Source organism: Oratosquilla oratoria, chromosome 19, assembly GCF_046742065.1.
Source record: "Oratosquilla oratoria isolate Oo_2021 chromosome 19, ASM4674206v1, whole genome shotgun sequence".
Taxonomy (NCBI): Eukaryota; Metazoa; Arthropoda; class Malacostraca; order Stomatopoda; family Squillidae; genus Oratosquilla; species Oratosquilla oratoria.
In genome coordinates, this window is record NC_134795.1 from 26,524,410 (window position 1) to 26,543,000 (window position 18,591).

The 18,591-nt window shown below is 38.9% G+C and overlaps 1 protein-coding gene across 6 annotated transcripts in view; it reads left to right on the top strand.

Moving 5' to 3' along the window:
• Positions 1-18,591, top strand: part of LOC143035818 (uncharacterized) — a 109,387-nt gene that overhangs the window by 51,365 nt on the left and 39,431 nt on the right. For all 6 annotated transcript variants that reach the window (XM_076202827.1, XM_076202828.1, XM_076202829.1 and 3 more), the window contains exons 8-9: positions 5,157-5,284; positions 14,892-15,017. In XM_076202827.1, coding sequence (XP_076058942.1) covers positions 5,157-5,284; positions 14,892-15,017 — 254 coding nt within the window. The remainder of the gene's footprint in view (positions 1-5,156; positions 5,285-14,891; positions 15,018-18,591) is intronic.

Below are 18,591 nucleotides of genomic sequence, written 5' to 3' on the forward strand. Positions count from 1 at the left end.
ATTTAATTTCCAGAACTCTTCCAATTTTCCTTTTGGGTACCACCAGAGCTGGGCATTAATCCATTAATCATTAATTAACAAAGTTAAAATTTTCATTAATGGATTAACTTTTAAGTTAACTTTGAAAATCATTAATGAACTAATTAACTTCCATTAAATTAGCAACTTCTGTTGATAGTCTGTGAACTTCATACATAAACTTCCCTTATTTTTAGAATTTTAATACAGATTCTTACAAGAATATGACAATATAATTGGATAAGTCATTGTAATGCTTTCCTACAAAATAGATATCATGTATGTATTATTTTGTAGTGGAAAAAATCTGTGCTTTAGGAAATGAATAAATGAAAAGAGTATAAAGATATATCTGTTGGAATACATTACACATTTCTTTTTTGCTGGCATAAGCTCACCAACAATATATATAGTAGGTCTTATGTACAGTAGCTATACTAATGGGGGCAGTGGAAGTTTTACCTGACTGCATGCTTGTTTTATTGCAGTTTGCATTTGTGCAAACTGCATTTGTGCAAACTGCTCCTCTCCTTGTCTGAAAACTTCAGAGCAAAAGAAAATATGAGTACATTGCTGTTTCTAGCCTTGGATTCTATCACTCTAGTGATTTAATTTTCTCTCCCAATGGATACTGAGTTTGTATCCCACTTATTTTATTTATTCATTTATTTATTTTTATTTTTTCCAACAGAAAACCAGTTTCTTGTCTGATTAATGTTGTTACTCAAGTGACACATATTCAAATTCAAAACAAAGAAACACAATCTGTCAGATTCCACTGGGTAAGAGCTGGGCAATGGTCACAATTAGCAAACATAATAATTCCAACTTATTTTCATTGTAGATCTTTATACACATAAAATTCAAACTAAAAAATGAATGTTTATGGTCAACACGGCTTTTTTCAGTAATATCTCAATTTTAGCCATTTCTGCATGTTACCAAGCTTTGTAAAACATGTCTTATTTACACAAATTAACATGCTTCAGATCTTAACAAATATTAGTGTACTTCAAATAGAATATATAAAAAGGAAAAGTAAAAAACAATCAGCTGTTATATCAGCTTATTAATAAAATACTGTGTTTTTATAAAAAATGCATACATGGACATATCCTTTTCCTCTCTGCTGTATTCTTTCTCCCCTATCACAGGGATTGGCAAAAATGGAAATGTATATTCAGAGAAGTGGTACAGGACAGTATGAAGAGTAGGGGGCCAGCACAATGCAATAACATGATGTATCACAGGTATAAAAAGCCAGCAGCTACTGGCCAATGCTTGGTTGGAAAATTATTTACAATGTCTTAAGAACTTTTTATGCAAGTTCTGTAGACTTTACCATGTAAAACTGAAACTGCACCCATTTTAGAATAGCATCCTGTTGTTGGTAAATTTAGTTTATCTAACCTTTGTTCATATGTCAAATTGCAAAGTGTTTTTTTGTACTAGGTGTCCATAGTGACACTGCGTATTCCCCAAAAAGACCAAAATTGGAATACGCAGCATCACTATGGACACCTAGTACAAAAAAAAAAAAAACTAGAAAGAATTCAAAGAGCAATGACAAAGATGACACCAACACTTTGCAATATGACATATGAACAGAGGTTGGATAAACTAAATCTACCAACCCTGGAACAAAGAAGAGAAAGAGGTGATTTGCTAACACTTTACAGAATTATGAAAGGGATGGAAAATCTTTGATAGGGATGACCTACTAAAATGGGACAGAAGAAATACAAGAGGACACGAGAAGAAGCTTAAGAAAGACAGTTACAGAAGAGATCTGAAAAAGATTAGCTTCCCACACAGAGTGATAGATATCTGGAGCAAACTGAATTAGGAAACAGTGAATGCTAAAACTATACATGACTTTAAGAAAAAACTGGATGCAGAAAGATACAATAGCGGGTCACTACAAGCATAGCTCTTTTCCCACAAAATACAACTAGGTAAACACATAGGGTTGTTGAAAAGTACAGAGAAAACTCAATGTGAGGACATCTAGAAAGTCAAATTAAATCAAGTGTTAAAATTATTTTATTTTGTTGGTTTTAAGAAAAAAAAAATATATATGCACAGAAGAAAAATCAGCCTTAAACAGTATTGCCTCCTGTGATTGGTTAAGAGTGAAGATGATGTAACCCTAAATATTTTATGTAAGAATCTGATTGAGCCTTGCTCTCGCACAAAACTACCATCTATTCTTGACCCAATGGCTAAGTTGTGCTTTGTAACTGGGCCTTGAGACAGTGTTGTACTGTATATACATTACGTTGCCCCTAGTCTGACATTCATTATATCATCTCAAGATGGATAATGATGTGACTGCATGAGGAGGAATGGGCGGGGTAGTATGTGTGAGTAAATTTTGACGCAGCCCGAAGGGATTTCTCCCCGTCCTCGCCTTATATGCAAAGGGGGACGGAGAGGGGGGGTCGCCGATTAAATGAAGCGGCCTTGCTGTGGATGTACTGTGTCTTGCGACACTGCTTCTGACCCAGGGCGGTGGGCAGGGTACAGGGATGATCCGTCATCCAGGAGGTGCTCAGATGAGAGGAGGGGTGTGGAGTGTATTTAGGGATGAAATGGGTGGGAGTGTTTTTATGCCTTTCCCTTTTTGGCTACCTCCCTTGGAAGGGGGAAAAAGCCTTGATATATGTATGTAAGATGGAATAAGTGGTAGCCTATTAGGTTGGACTAGTAATTGGTTGAATGGTCGAAAACAGAAAGTTGTTTTAAATGGAAAAACTTCTGGATGGAAAAGTGTTGCAAGTGGAGTTCCTCAGGGTTCCGTTCTTGGGCCACTTCTATTCATAGTATATATAAATGATATAGACCATGGACTAAAATCTACAGTTTCCAAATTTGCTGATGATACAAAACTGTGCGGAGTGGCAAATGATCACTCAAACCAATTAGATATTCAAGAAGATTTAGATAAATTACAGCAATGGTCTGAAAAGTGGCTAATGAAATTTAACACAAGTAAATGCAAGGTAATGCACATAGGTAAAAATAACAGTAAGTACGATTACAAGTTATTTGGAAATTCGTTAACAAAAGTGGATAGTGAAAAAGATCTCGGCGTAATTATCAGTAACGACCTCAAATCATCCAAGCAATGTATTTCAGCCTCTGAGAAAGCAAATAAGATTCTGGGACTGATTGCGCGATCTTTTGATTTCAAAAGTCCATCACTCATTAACAAGCTATATAAATCGTTAGTTCATCCACATTTGGAATATGCTGTTTCCGTATGGTCACCGAATCTCATTAAAGACATTGACAGACTGGAAAAAGTACAATGGCGAGCCACAAAACTGATTCCAAATATCAAAAATAAATCATACGAAAATCGACTAAAGCACATGAATCTGTTTTCCCTAAAAAAGTGTAGACTCAGAGGTGACTTGATACAGGTCTTTAAGATTTTAAAGGGAATTGACAACATCAAAAGTGACCAAATTTTCACATTGAATGAGAATTAGACAAGAAACAATGGTCTCAAACTGTCCGGAAATAGATTCAATTTGGAAGTAGGTAGAAACAACTTTGCCAACCGTGTAGTTAATGAATGGAATAAACTTCCTGCACAGATAGTCCAATGTAGTTCAGTTCGAAGCTTTAAGAATCATTTAGATAAACACCTAAGTAAGATGCTGTAATGATTATAATTTATCTTATATTATTTTTGTTTTGTTATCATTTGTCTGTCTGATTTTCATTTATCATTAGTTATATGTCAATTTATTATTTACTATTTACCTGTTTGTTTATTATTTTAACTATACCTATGCATTTATTTATGTATTTTATTTGTTATTTACATTATTATAATTTTTATTTATTATTTTATTATTAATATGATTTTTTTTTTTTTTTTTTTTTTTTTCATCCGTCCTAGATATGGATCAAAAGGTCTGTCGGCATGCTCCGCCTTTGTAATCCTTTGTAATGTCAATGTTACTTGACCTCAGCAATAAGAGGTTTGAAACCCAATTGGAGGCTACTTTTTTCTTAATTCAAGGAAGAGAAGTTAATTCTCAGGTGCAGGGTGTACCTACCTAAGTCTGTTCTAATTAAGAAACACTTGTGAAATCTGAACAGTCTCAAACAGCACATGAAGAGAACCCACACTGCCAAATTTGTACAGTTTGAGGAGAGGGTGAAGGCAGGTTCTTTTTATGGGAAAGCTAGGCTTAGGCTTCCTTAGATTCGAGTAGCTGCACTTTATCATGTTCATTTTCACCCTTATCTCCCAAGAAAGCATGCCAGCAAAATATTGGGTAGTCTTTTAGCATCATGGCTACTGGCAGTGGCATGATGGATTAATGGATTAATGGTAACCTTCTTTACATTCTTCTTAAATCAATAGAGTAATGATTAGCAAAGTTAACTTATTGGTTAACAGATTAATGATTAATGAAGTTAACTTTTTTGGTTAATGTTGCCGACTTCTGGGCACCACTACCTAGTCTTTGAATGCCCTCTCAATTACATTCCCATCCACCACCTCATCTACTCATATCAATCTTGGTATTCCCTTCAAGTTTACACTATCCAGCTCTACTACGAGGGTAGTAGAGCTTGTGTTAGGATTAGAAATGGAGAGAGTGAATGGTTTGAGGTAAAGGTGGGACTTCGTCAGGGATGTGTTATGTCGCTCTGGCTGTTCAATCTTTACATGGATGGGGTGGTGCAAGAAGTGAATGCAAGGGTGGTGGGTCAGGGGTTGGAGATGATTGAAGAAAATGGAGAAAAGTGGGAGGTCTGCCAGTTGTGTTTTGCTGATAACACTGCGCTTGTAGCAGGATCAGAGGAGATATTAAGGAAGTTAGTGACAGAGTTTGAGAAGGTGTGTGAAAGAAGGAAGCTGAAGATAAATGTGGGCAAAAGTAAGGTGATGAGATGTTCAAGGGGAAAGAATGGACAGGATGCAGGGATGACCCATCATCCAGGAGGTGCCAAGATGGGAGGGAGGGAGGAGGGTGGAGGGGAGTGGAATATATAGGAATGTAATGGGTGGGAGTGGTTTCTATGCCTTTTTCTTTTTGGCTACCCCCCATGTAGGGGGAAAAAGCCTTTGTTATATGTATGTATGTACCTCTCATCAAATGTATTTTGTGTTACAGGCAATCAAGGTTCTACAGAATTTATGAGGATGTCGCAATTTTAAATTACATACATAGAACCAGATCATATTCAAGAGTTGGGGGTGTACAGTTATGGAAGGAAATGGAAAGCAGTGGAATAATTAAAGGTGAGGCAATATTATGTAAAAGTGTTTAATATATTCCTACTTTCATAGAAGTTTGTGTACTGACCCTGTCATTGGTAGTCAAAAAATACATCACTAACTCAGTCAAGTAATACCTTTCAAAATATTACATAATATTTTGTATTTCACTCTAGGTCATAGTTGAATTACTCATAATGAAAATTCATTGTAACTTCCTTCACCCAGCAGTCAGTGGAAAATAAGAATGAACTAACTCCTAGCACCCCTACAGTCATTGTATACATTGTATATATATATATATATACACACATATATATGTGTGTGTATATATATATAATATATATATACAGTAGACCCTCGTTTTACGCGGGGGTTAGGGACTGGGAACCCCCGCGTAAAACGAAAATCCGCGTAAAATTCCGCCACTGAAGGAGATATACCAAAACAATCATTAGAACCCTAATAATTTTATTTCCACAATGAATTGCCATATTGAACAAAATAATACAATAGAAAAATAGGAAAACAATACAATACAAACAAAAGAACAAGAAAAAACAGTGCATGAAATGAATATATGTAGAAGGGGTAGTAGTCTAGGTAGCAGTCTAGTCGGACTCGGCATCAGAATTAGCTGGACCACCACGTTTCTGTAAAAACATGGTGATGGGCAATTGTACTCGGCGCTTTTTCATGTCCTGCAAAACGGCTTTGTAGGGCGCCATAACACTGTCGATGCCATTCTGCGCCGCAATTGCCCTCACCATGGATGTGTCAGTCTCATAAATGGCAGCCTTGAGAGCGGAGGCCTGTCGTATCAAGGCTGCCAATGAGTCCAAAGTGGCTTTCTTCTTCAACATTGCCCTTCTCCTCCTCCTCCTCCTCACTGGCCGACTGGACGAGTTCCACCAGTTCCTCCTCAGACAGCTCAACTGCATGGCCACGAACCAGTTCCCGAACCTCTTCTTCCTCCATATCTGCAAATCCTTCACCGCCAACTTCCTTTGCTAAGGCTACAGTCTTCTTCACCTGATCTTCCACTTGCTCATCCGCTGAAAAGCCTGTAAAAGAATGGACGCAGCTTGGCCACAGAATTTTCCAGCAGGAGTTGACAGTCTGATGCTTAACTTCCTTGGTTGCCCCTTCCACAATAGTGAGGCAGTCTGCAATTGTGAATGATTTCCAATATTCTTTGACGCCCAGGTCTGGATTCTCATCTAGGATAGAGTGCATTCGAGACATAGAAAGCCGTGTGTAATAGGCCTTAAATGCCCGAATGACACCCTGGTCCAGCGGCTGAAGTAAGGCAGTTGTATTAGGGGGCAGGAAGACAACCTCCAATTCATCATTGTAGAGTCCCTCCAGGGACTGTGGGTGGCTTGGGGCATTGTCCAAAACCAACAAAATCTTTTTAGGGATACCAAGCCCTTCCAGGTGCGCCCTCACCTCCGGCAACAAACAGTTGCCTATATATATACAAAAACCCAAAAACCCAAAAATCCGCGTAAATTCAAAACCTCGCATAAAAAATCCGCGTAAAACGAGGGTCTACTGTATATACACACATGTATGTGCGTATATTTACCTAGTTGTATTTTACGGGAAGGGGAGCTATGCTCGTGGGGTCCCGTCTTCATATCTCATTTTATCTAAACTATTTTTAAATTCATGTATTGTTTTTGCACACACCACTTTCTCATCTAACTTGTTCCAACTGTCTATTACTCTGTGAGGAAAGTTGTTCTTTTTCAAATCTCTTCTATAGCTGTCTTTTTTTATTTTCTTTCCATGTCCTCTTGTATTTGTCATCCCATTTTATCAGATTCTCTCTATCAGTAATTTCTATGCCTTTCATGATTCTGTAAATAGCTATCAAATCTCCTCTCTCTTCTTTGCTCTATTGTCTGTAGTTCAAGTTTTTCTAGTCTCTCTTCATATGATAGTTTTGAGAGTGTTGGTGCCAATTTTGTAATTGCTCTTTGTATTCTTTCATTTTTTTATACATTTTTTTGTACTTGGTGACCATATCATTGCTGCATATTCCAATCTTGGTCTTATCAGGGTGATTAGGATTTTCTTCACCATTTCTTCATCCAGGTATGTAAATGCAACTTTGATTGTTCTTATTAAATTATAAGTTTCTCCAAAAATCTTATTTATATGTTTCTCAGGTGACATATTATTCATAACAATGACTCCCAGGTCCTTCTCATTTTCTACTTTTTTTTATTCCTTCTTCTCCCAATTTATATGCTCCTGTTATTCTGTTTTTGCTTTTTCCAAATTCCATTATACTACACTTTTTTGTATTGAACTCCATCTCCCACTTCCTACTCCATTCCTGTACTTTATTTAGATCTCTCTGTAGTGATTCACAATCTTCTTCAGTTTTCACTCTTTTCAGTAATTTTGCATCATCTGCAAAGAAGCTCATATAGCTTTCAATTCCTTCATCCATATCATTAATATATATAGCAAACATTATTGGGGCCAGAACTGTTCCCTGCGGAACACCGCTTATTACTTCATCCCATTTTGAGTGCTGGTCTCTTATCACTACTCTCATTTTTCTCTCTTGCAAAAAGTCTTCCATCCAATTTAGTAGTTTGCCCTGTATTCCTCCTTCAGTTTCTAATTTCTTAAGCAACTTCTTATGTGGTACTTTGTCAAAAGCTTTCTTTAGATCTAGAAATGCACAGTCCGCCCATCCATCTCTTTCTTGTATTATATCTATTAGCCTTGAATAGAAACATATTAAATTGGTGACGCATGATCGTCCATGTCTGAATCCAAATTGCCTTGGATTTAAGACTTTGTTTTTTTCTAAATATTTTACCCATCTACTTTTGATAATTCTTTCACAAATTTTTGCTATTGTACTTGTTAGAGAGACTGGTCTATAGTTGGTAGGTTCCTCTTTATTTCCTCCTTTATATATAGGTACTATATTTGCTTTTTTCCAATCTTCTGGAACTTTTCCTTCTTTCAAGGAACTGTTTATTATGCTATGTATTTTGTCTGCCAGTTCATTCCTGCATTCTTTCAGTATCCAGTTTGCTATTTCATCTGGTCCATGCGATTTTCTGACATCAAGATTACCCAAGTGTGTTAATATTTCATTCTTTGTTACTTCTATTTCTTCCATAGGGGGGACTTTCTCTTTCCATTTGTTCTCTTCAGGTTGTATGTTCTCCCTTGTAAACACTGATTTAAAATGTTTGTTCATAATTTCCGCCATTTCCATTTCCTCAGTGTATTCAACTCCCCCTTGTCTTAATTTCTCCAAGTCTTGTTTGTTTTTCAGTTTATTGTTTACAAATCTGTAGAATAGTTTTGGTTGATCTTTACACTTTTCTATGACATCTTTTTCATATTTTCTCTTTTCTTCTCTGCACGTTTGTACATATTCATTTCTATAACCGGTATATATTTTCCATTTTTCAGGTCTGTCTTTTTTCCATCTGGTCCAGGCTTTGTCTCTTTTGTCTTTTAACTCCCTACAACTTTTGTTGTACCAGCATTTTACATAATCTTTTCCTTATTTTTGTCTTGGGACATAATTTTCCACTCCTTTTTTGTAAATTTTTGTCAAAATATTCCATTTCTCTTCTGTTGTTTCTTCTTTGTATATTTCTTCCCAGTTTTCCTTTTTTAAAGAATTCTCTTATTTTATCAAAGTTTGTTTTTTCATACATCTTTCTTCCTTTTCTATATTGTTCATTTCTTTTCATATATTTTTCTTCATTAAGTTCCAGTTCAATCAATATGTGGTCACTTTTACTTATTGGTGTTTTATATTCAATTTTGTCCACTATTCTAGGTTCAGATGTAATTATTAGGTCTAGTCTCGATGGCTCTTCTTCATTTCTATACCTAGTGTTCTCCTGTATCCATTGTCTCATTGTATGGTCAGTAACCATCTCAAGTAGAGCGTTTCCCCATGAGCCGTCTCCACCCTTTACTGTCATTTCTTCCCAGCAGATTTCTTTGCAATTAAAGTCGCCCATCATAACTATTCTTCCTCCCTCTTCCATTATCTTGTTTAATGCTATATTTGTGTCCTCTAACATACTTTTATGTTCACTCTCTTCCCATGAGGCTGTTTTCGAGGGCACATAATTTATCAAAAACTTTCTGCTCTTCTTATCTCTGTCTTCTACTTCCATCATTATCATCTCTACTGTATTCTTTCCATATGTGACACACTTCAGGAACATAACTCCACCCCCCTTCCTTTTTCACTCTGTTTCTAATCCAATAATTATATGCATCATGTCCTACACTGTTGGGTGGTAGTGGACCTTTTAATTTTGTTTCTACAATTCCCATTATGTCTGGTTCTTTTTCCTTCAAATAATCATTCAGCTCATTCAATCCTGTTATTAATCCATCTATATTTGTGTAAGACACTCTTAGTTTTCTGCCACTTCCATTGTGTTCTCTGTTTCCCTTTTGTTTTTCTCTTGTATGTCGACTTTCTTTAGTTTCATATTCACTACTCTCCAATAGAATCTCTCTTTTTCTGACTCCGTTCTTTTCTCGTTTTTTTCCTCAGCTTCAAGTCTTTTTTGTTTTTCTTCCTCTCTTTCCTCTTTATTCATTTCCCTTTTTATCCATACCTTTTTATATTGTTCACTTGTTGCTAGTTTCCCTGTTTTGGATAAGATATTCTCTGCTGTCGTTTGTGACTTGAATTTAATCTTAATTGGTCTGGTCTTATCTGTGCTATACTTTCCAAGTCTAAATTTCTCTTCCATTTGCTTCATAATTTCTGGTTCATCTTCCTGAACTGATTCCAGTAATTGGCTTACTTTTTCATTTTCCTCTTTGATTCTTGTGGTTCTATCTGTGTTGTGTTTTTCTTCCATTCCTAATATAATTATACATTTCTTCTTGTCTGCTAAATCTCCTACTATATTCTCCTTTTGTCTCATCACTTTAATAACCGAGTCTTCAGTATGTTCTTTCAATTGCTGTTTGACTATGTCAGTGAATGAAACTTTATTGTCTTCTTGGGTTGCTTTCCAATTCTTAGCTTCTTTAGTTATGGCCTCTCTGTTTTCTTTACTATTCCTCTTCAATTCCTCATTCTCCACCTTTACTTTTCTTAACTGTCTTTTTAGGTCTTCTATTTCATCAGTTAAGTTTTTGTTCGCCTTCTCTAGTTTTTCCAATTTTTCAAACCTCTCGGCTATTTTTGTCATCTTGCCAAACCTAACTTCCCAGTTGTCAGACATTTGTTGAAGTTTTTCCTCCAGTTTTGTCAGTCGGGGGAGGTTGGTATCCGCCGCCCTTTCATTAAATCCTTGGAAATTATCATCCTCACCTTCCATTGTACTGCTCTTATCTATGTTTCTGATCTTTACATTTTTATTAGACATTTCGTTGTCACTCAGCTGGTCGGGGGGCCGTTTTTTGATGTTTACATTTCGTCTGTCTGCCTGGGCCAAGTCTTCTCTTTCCTCATTTCCTTCCATTTCCCTCAGCAATCCCTCCCTTTCTCCTCTTTCCCTACTTTCCCACTACCTCACAAGCAGTTTCCCCCCCACCCTGCAAATACAATAGGTACTTCCTTTGCTTTGGAATCCTCTATTTTTCACTTTTTCTTCAGAACGTCTTCTACGCCGTCTGTACACTGAAGTGTGTGTGTGTGTGTGTGTGTGGAACAAGGAGAGCGGGAGGAAATAGATGGAAGGGTAGTGAGTGGTGGGATGAGGAAGCAAAGAAGGGTGTAGAAGAGAAGAAGCAGGCTTTCATAGATTGGCTACAAATTAGGACGAGGGAATCGTATGAGAGGTACAAAGTAAAGAGAAAGGAAGTTAAGCATAAGATAAAGGAAACAAAGAGGAGAGCAGATGTGAAATGGGGAAAGAGTATGACAGGAAATTTTGAAAGTAATAAAAAGATGTTTTGGAAGGAAATTAAAAGAGGAAGAGGAGGCGAATCAAGTAGAGAAGAAAAGGTAAAAGGTGTAGATGGAGAGATGATAATTGAAGAGAAGGCAGTGAGAGGAAGGTGGGCAGAGTATTTTAGGGAGTTGCTAAATGTGAAGTAGGATAGGGAGGGAAAGGTAGTTGCAGTGGGAAGCGCTAAGAAAATGAGAGTGATGAGTGAGGAAAATGGAGGAGAAATAGGGAAGGATGAAGTGAAAGCAGCTGTTAAGATGATGAGAGCAGGTAAGGCACCTGGGTTGGATGGATGCCATGCAGAATGTCTGAAGAAAGGAGGTACAGTTATAGTGGACTGGCTGGTGAGGTTATTTAATGTTTGTTTAAGAGAGGGTAGAGTGCCTGAGGACTGAAGGAGTGCCTGTATAGTTCCGCTTTACAAAGGAAAGGGGAACAAGTGTGAGTGTAGTAGTTACAGAGGGATCAGCTCGTTGAGTGTAGTTGGGAAGGCTTATGGGAGGATCTTGATTGAGAGGATTAGGAGAGGAACAAAGGGAGTAATTGGTGAGGAACAGTGTGGTTTTAGGACAGGTAGGGGATGTGTAGATCAGATTTTTGTGTTAAGACAGATATGTGAGAAAGCTATAGGAAAAGGTAAGGATGTTTTTTGGGCTTTTATGGATCTGGAAAAGGCTTATTACGGTAGACAGGAAGGCACTGTGGGAGATACTGCATATATATGGGATAGGAGGAAAGCTGTTAAGAGCTGTCAAGAGTTTTTATGAGAGTAGTAGAGCTTGTGTTAGGATTAGAAATGGAGAGAGTGAATGGTTTGAGATAAAGGTGGGACTTCGTCAAGGATGTGTTATGTCGCCCTGGCTGTTCAATCTTTACATGGATGGGGTGGTGCGAGAGGTGAATGCAAGGGTAGTGGGTCAGGGGTTGGAGATGATTAAAGAAAATGGAGAAAAGTGGGAGTTGAACCAGCTGTTGTTTGCTGACAACACTGTGCTTGTAGCAGGATCAGAGGAGGGATTGAGGAAGTTAGTGACAGAGTTTGAGAAGGTGTGTGAAAGAAGTATGCTGAAGATAAATGTGGGTAGAAGTAAGGTGATGAGATGTACAAGGGGAGAAAGTGACAGTAGGCTGGAAGTGAGCATTAAGGGTGAGAAACTGGAGGAAGTGGATAGTTTCAGATACTTGGGTGTGAATGTGACAGGAAAGGGAGGAGTGAAGGTGGAGGTAGAATGTAGATTGAGAGAAGCAAGTAAATACCTTGGTGGATTAAAAAGTGTAATGAGAAATAGACATCTGGGAATGGATGCTAAGAGGAGGTTATATGAAGGAGTGATTGTGCCAATAGCAATGTATGGGGCAGAAACATGGAACATGGGAGATGATGAGAGAAGGAGTTTGAATGTGATTGAGATGAAATGTCTGAGAAGTATAATAGGGGTTAATAGACTAGATAGAGTGAGAAATGAGGAGGTGAGGTGGAGAACAGGGGTGGAAAGGGAGTTGGGAGATAGGGTTGATGAAAGAGTATTAGGATGGTTTGGACACATGGAAAGAATGAATGAAGAAAGATTAGTAAAAGAAGTGTGGAAGGAGTGAATATGAGGGGGCATCCTAGGATGAGATGGATGGATGGATGGGGTGAAAGGGGCTTTACAAAAGAGAGGAATGTCTGTAGAGGAAGGATGGGAGAGGACAGAAGATAGGGGTGAATGGAGAAGGGTTGTGTATAGATGAGGCTGTGATGCATGAGGGGGAGTGGGTGGGGGATGTATGTATAAGAAAAATTTTGACGCAGCCCAAAGGGATTTCTCCACGTCTTCTCCTTTTCTGCATGAGGGGACGGAGAGGGGGGGTCGCCGAATTTATGATGCAGCCTTGCTCTGGATGTGCTGTGTCTTGTGACACTGCCTCTGACCCAGTATGGGTGCCAAGATAGAAGGGAGGGTGGAGGGGAGTGGAATATATGGGAAATGAAATAGTGGGAGTGATTTCTATGCCTTTTTCTTTTTGGCTACCCACTGTGTAAGGGGGAAAAAGCCTTTGGTATATGTATGTATGTATATATATATATATCTGTCTGGGGTATTGGCTGCAAGTTATTGTGGCAAAGTAGCATGCAGTTGATACTTTAGGGTCTATATAGGGTGCCTTTACGGACCAGAGCCACACATCATTATGTCTGTGATAGAGAGTCTCTGTTCATAGAGAAATAATACCACTTTTATTATACTGCGACTGTCCCTCTGTTATGCTGGCCCCCCACCCCTTGTTACTGTCCTGTACCATTTATCTGTTTTTTTTTTTTTTTTTTTTTTTTTTTTTTTTTTTTTTTTTTTTTTGCGTGGTGGGGTAAAGAATGCTCCCACCAAGTCTTCCCACTTGAGTTGTACGAGGTGACAAAAAATGGGACAGGGATAGGACTAGGAATCCTGCTACCTGTAGCCCAACAGGGGACATTCCTAAAAAAAAAATAAAGGCATAAGAGGGTCTAGGAGTTTTCCAACCAGTGCCCAAAGGTTTGGGTCTTTTAATGTTTGTGGATGTGGTATAGATGAGAGTAAAAGGGAAGAGATAGGCAGTATGTTTGTGAGAAGAGATATGGATGTGTTGTATTGAGTGAAACTAAGTTGAAAGGGAGGGTCGAGTGTGAGTTTGGGAGTGTAGTTGGGAGGTTCTCAAGAGTGAAGAGAGGACGAGGGAGAGAAGATGTGACTATACTAGTAAATGAAGAAATAGGAAAGCATGTAGTAGAGTGCAAGGTTTCTTCAAGGGTAATGTGGATGAAGGTGAGCTGGGAAGGGAGATGTGTGTTTTTGTAGGTGCATGTGGACCTAGTAGTGAGAAGAGTGTAGGGGAAAGGGAGGCTTTTTGGATGGATTTAAATGAGTGCATAGAGGGATTAGGGAGAAATGTCAATGTATTGGTATTGGGAGGCCTTAATGCTAAGGTAGGAAATGAACCAATAGATGGAGTGATTGGGAAGTATGGAGTTGCAGGAATTTTTTTTAGTGGAGAGTTGATGGTGATGTGTCTCAAAAGAGAGTTGATGATAGGAAATACAGTGTTTAGGAAGAAATTCAAGCATAAGTACACATGGGAGAGGGTGTGTTAATGGACTATATAGTGGTAACCAGGAGTATAGTAGGAAGAGTTAAGGATGTACATGTTCTAAGGGGAGAGAGTTAAAGATGTACATGTTCTAATGCGAGAGTGGGGGGAATATCAGATAATTTTTTAGTGGAAGGTAGGTTGAGAGTGGAGAATAGAAGGAGAAAGAGGAAAAGGACAGAAGTTGGGGAAGTACCTAGAGTGAACTGCTTAAATGAGACAGAAAAGGAGAAGGAGTATAAGAAGCTGAGGGAGGAGTAGGAGGGAGTGAAGATAGAGTAGAACTAGGAGTGGAGGTGGAATGGGGATGGTTCAAGGAGAGAGTCATAAGGTGTGCAAAGATGGTGTGTGGAACAAGGAGGACAGGAAGAAATAGAAGGAAGGGTAGTGACTGGTGGGATGTGGAAGTAAAGAAGGGTGTAGAAGAGAAGCAGGCTTTCATAGATTGGTTACAAATTAGGATGAGTCTACCATGTTGGAGGTTAAAGTACGAGTGCATATATGCATTTTTTAGTGTGTGCACAATGAACTCATGAATATATATGACTATTGTTATTCTCATCCATGGTATATCTTGATAAATAACCTACTCATAATGTATTTTCTTTCAATAGACAGATCATGGCACAGTTTAAAAGAGAGATATCGTAAGGTCTTGGTGAAAAATCTGAAGAAATATGCAAAAAATGGTGTGACTAAGGCTGTAATAGCAAAATTTGAGAAAAGAATTAAAAAGACTGGTAAGTGAAGCTGAATTGTTGTTTTATGTGTAATATACCAAAGGGCTTTCTCTGCTGTATAAGTATGTTTAGAATGATTTGCAGTAATAAAGCATCCCAATAAGAGACCTTTCAGTGGTCAAGTCTGTTGTCAACCCCTTCGATGTCCAGTGTGCACACGTGCACACACATGCATATGGAGCAAGACGTACTCCAGTGTCTTTAAGCCAACTCTCGAGGGACCCTCTATTGTTCCTTGGGATGTGACGCCAAGGGACATTCAGTTCCTCCTAGTGACCGGAGGAGTAGGGTTCCAGACAACACCTGCTCAGACAGTGAAAGCCACCCCAACACCTGTGTCAGAAAAAAGAGACTGATCTCCTCGACTACAATAGAGGCAGCGAACTTTTTTTTAGTCAAATGTAAACATGGCAACCCTTTGTATATATGTAAATGCATGTAGAATCTGGCAACCTCTTGAGATTTCTTTAACCCCTTCCATACGGTGCCGCACACGTAGGCGTCATGGACTTAGATCTCGGTGGCAGCAGCCAATGCCAGCCGTACGACGTGTCGTAATAATACTCGCATCATAAAATATAGTCACCGCTTATATCGATCGTTCTCTCTTCACCCGTGAATTTTGATAACCATAGAAAATGCGATTACAAAAGAATTAGAAAGAATGTCATTATGGAGGGGCGACTACAATAAATATAATCAAGACGCCGATATGGCAGCCTCGCGAATACACTCGCTCCCCATGACGCCTACGTGTGCGGCACCGTATGGAAGGGGTTAAAGGTTGCATGTTGTATGAACCAGAGAGAACACTGGAACAGTAAAGAAAAGAGACCACTTCTCCAAACACCAGTACTTTGTTACTCAAATATAGATAGAACTACAAATCTACAAGTTAAGGCATACACTTGTCTCACACCCATCAGAACCCATTATCACTCCTTCCATCATAACACTTCATGGATGAAGGGTCATCCCTGCACCCTCCCACATTGCTGACTGCTTGTGTCAAAGGCAGTGTTGCAAGATACAGTGCCTTTACAGCAGGGCTGGACAACCAGAGCTGGTGTACCCCCTACCCCCATGGTTTTGTTGTATGGTGACACCCCTCTCCCTCCCTTGTTCATTAAGAAAAATACAGAGCAGATGAAGAACATCCCTCTCAGCTATGGGTTGAAACATGTTTGGGGATACAAAAAGGGATAATTTGAAGTGGATAATTGAAATATGGATTGCTGTTACAATGGATTATAACAAAAAAGCATTCTGACAAGAGACTTCAGTGCATAACCAGAATGAATGTAGAGTAATAGATATATACATATATATACTAAAAGGCCCTCTCCCCATTATAAGGAAGGTGGTTAGTCAAAGCCTGTGCCCAGCTGTCATCCATCCAACACCCATCCAGCACACATTTGTTGTCCCTTTATCTTAGCTCCTGGTGGATGAAGGGCTGTTCCTGTCCCCTGCTTACTGCTCATGTTAGAAGCCGTGCAGTAAGACATAGGGTTTACATCAGAGGGATTGATAGCTGAAGTTGGTTTACCTTTGCTCTCTCATTACATAGTGACCCTTCCTCCCTCATCCATTAAAAAACTTATAGAGCAGACAAGAAGAAATTTCATTGGGCCATGTTAAGTTATCCTTTCATAATCACTCTTTACTCACCTATCTCTTGCCTTCTCCCTTCCCTGCTTGACAGACATATCCCTTGTACCCAATCCATCCATCCCATTCTTGGTCTTCCCCTCAAGTTCACTACATCCACCTCCACCTTTCATACATTTTTTGGTAGTCTTTCTTCACTCATTCTTTCCATATACCCAGACCATCCCAATATTCTTTGATCAACCATAACTATTATTCAATATACCAAAAAGCATCTTTCCCCTTAATCAGGGAGGTAGCCAGCCAAGGCATGCACACACCCCACTGCCCCACACCCATCCCACAACCATCCATCACACATTTGTTTCCCTTATATCTTAGTTCCTTGTGGATGAAGGGCTATTCCTGCCCCCAATCCACTGCCTGGGTCTGAAGCAATACAGCAAGAACAGCACCTCCTTAGCAGGGCCTGACAGCCTAAGGTGGGAAGGGAGAGGGTAAGAGAGGTTGAGTGGTGAATGGTTATGAATGGATATCTTCTCATCTTCTATGATTAATAGACAAGTACATGATTAAATTAACAAAACCATCTGTTGTCTTGGTTGTCTCTTGCAAGAGACCTGCAACCATAAGGTGTCCAGCAGTGGCCCCAAAGTTGGTTTATTGATCACAATTTTTTATGTTGTATGTTCTATTGGACAATGTATGTTTATGTGTTGCATGTCTTCATTGCAGTGTGTGCACCATGAGAATATGGTTTCTGTTTCCAGTTGGGTTATGTCAGGAAGTCATTTGAAGAATTGGTATTACCTATAGTGTTGTGGACTTGCTCACTGAGAGTATATGGTGTCAGTTGTTATGTAGGACTAAAATCCCAATCATAATCAAATAAGGGTGGTAGATGGGAGTGGAGTGGATGGCAGTGGGTGCATGCCTTTTGACTTTACTACTTCCCTTATAAAGGGGGAAAAAGCCGTTGATGTATAGATAGATAAAAAGAATCCCAATCTCCAAGTTGCTGGTGCTCCCTATCTTGCTGTATGGCTATGATACCTGGACACTAAATACTGACTTGAAGAGGCACCTCAGTGTCTTTGGTACCAAGTGTTTGACAATTTATTAAATATTATTGGTATAACTCTATGAAACTAGCTGTTGCTCTATGAGATTCAAGGTCTGTTACCAGCACATTTCCTGAACATCAGCTTTGCCTATATAGTTGCGTGGCATGCTTCCCTGATGTTGAACCTATTCAGTGGTCTCCACAAGAGACCATGCTAGGTGGAAGAGACAAGTCAACCAATGCTGTTTAGATTTGGAATGGGAATAGTGAGAGCATAGAGACATGTTCAGAGAAACCATGATGATTGGTGTTAGCATGTGAGAGAAATTATGTGCCTCCTAGTGTGTCTTCCCAATTTAAGCCTTCAGTGTGCTCCAACTTCCACAATGATAATTTGTACAATACCGTGTCAAAGGCTTTCTCCAGATTTAGGTACAAACAGTCTGTTATGTAGCACATCAACTGCCTTGAGTAGAAACTTATAGATTTGAGATTTATAATCAATATATGAATCCAAATTAGTTGACTGCTAAAATGTCTGTTTTGTATAAAAAAAAAAAATCCATCTGCCTTTCACAATTGTCTTACATAATTTAGTTATCATGCTGGTCAGAGACACTGGCCCTGAATTCAGAAGTTCCTCCATCTTCCTCTATAGATTGGTACCACATTGATCATCTACCAGTGTTATGCCATATTCAGTTAATTAGGAATTACTCTTAAAAAGGGAATAAGCTTTGGTACTATTATGACAGGGTCATCCCTGCACCCTGCCCACCGCCCTGGGTCAGAAGCAGTGTCGCAGGACACAGCACATCCACAGCAAGGCCGCTTCATTTAATCGGCGACCCCCCCCTCTCCGTCCCCCCTTGCATATAAGGAGAGGACGGGGAGAAATCC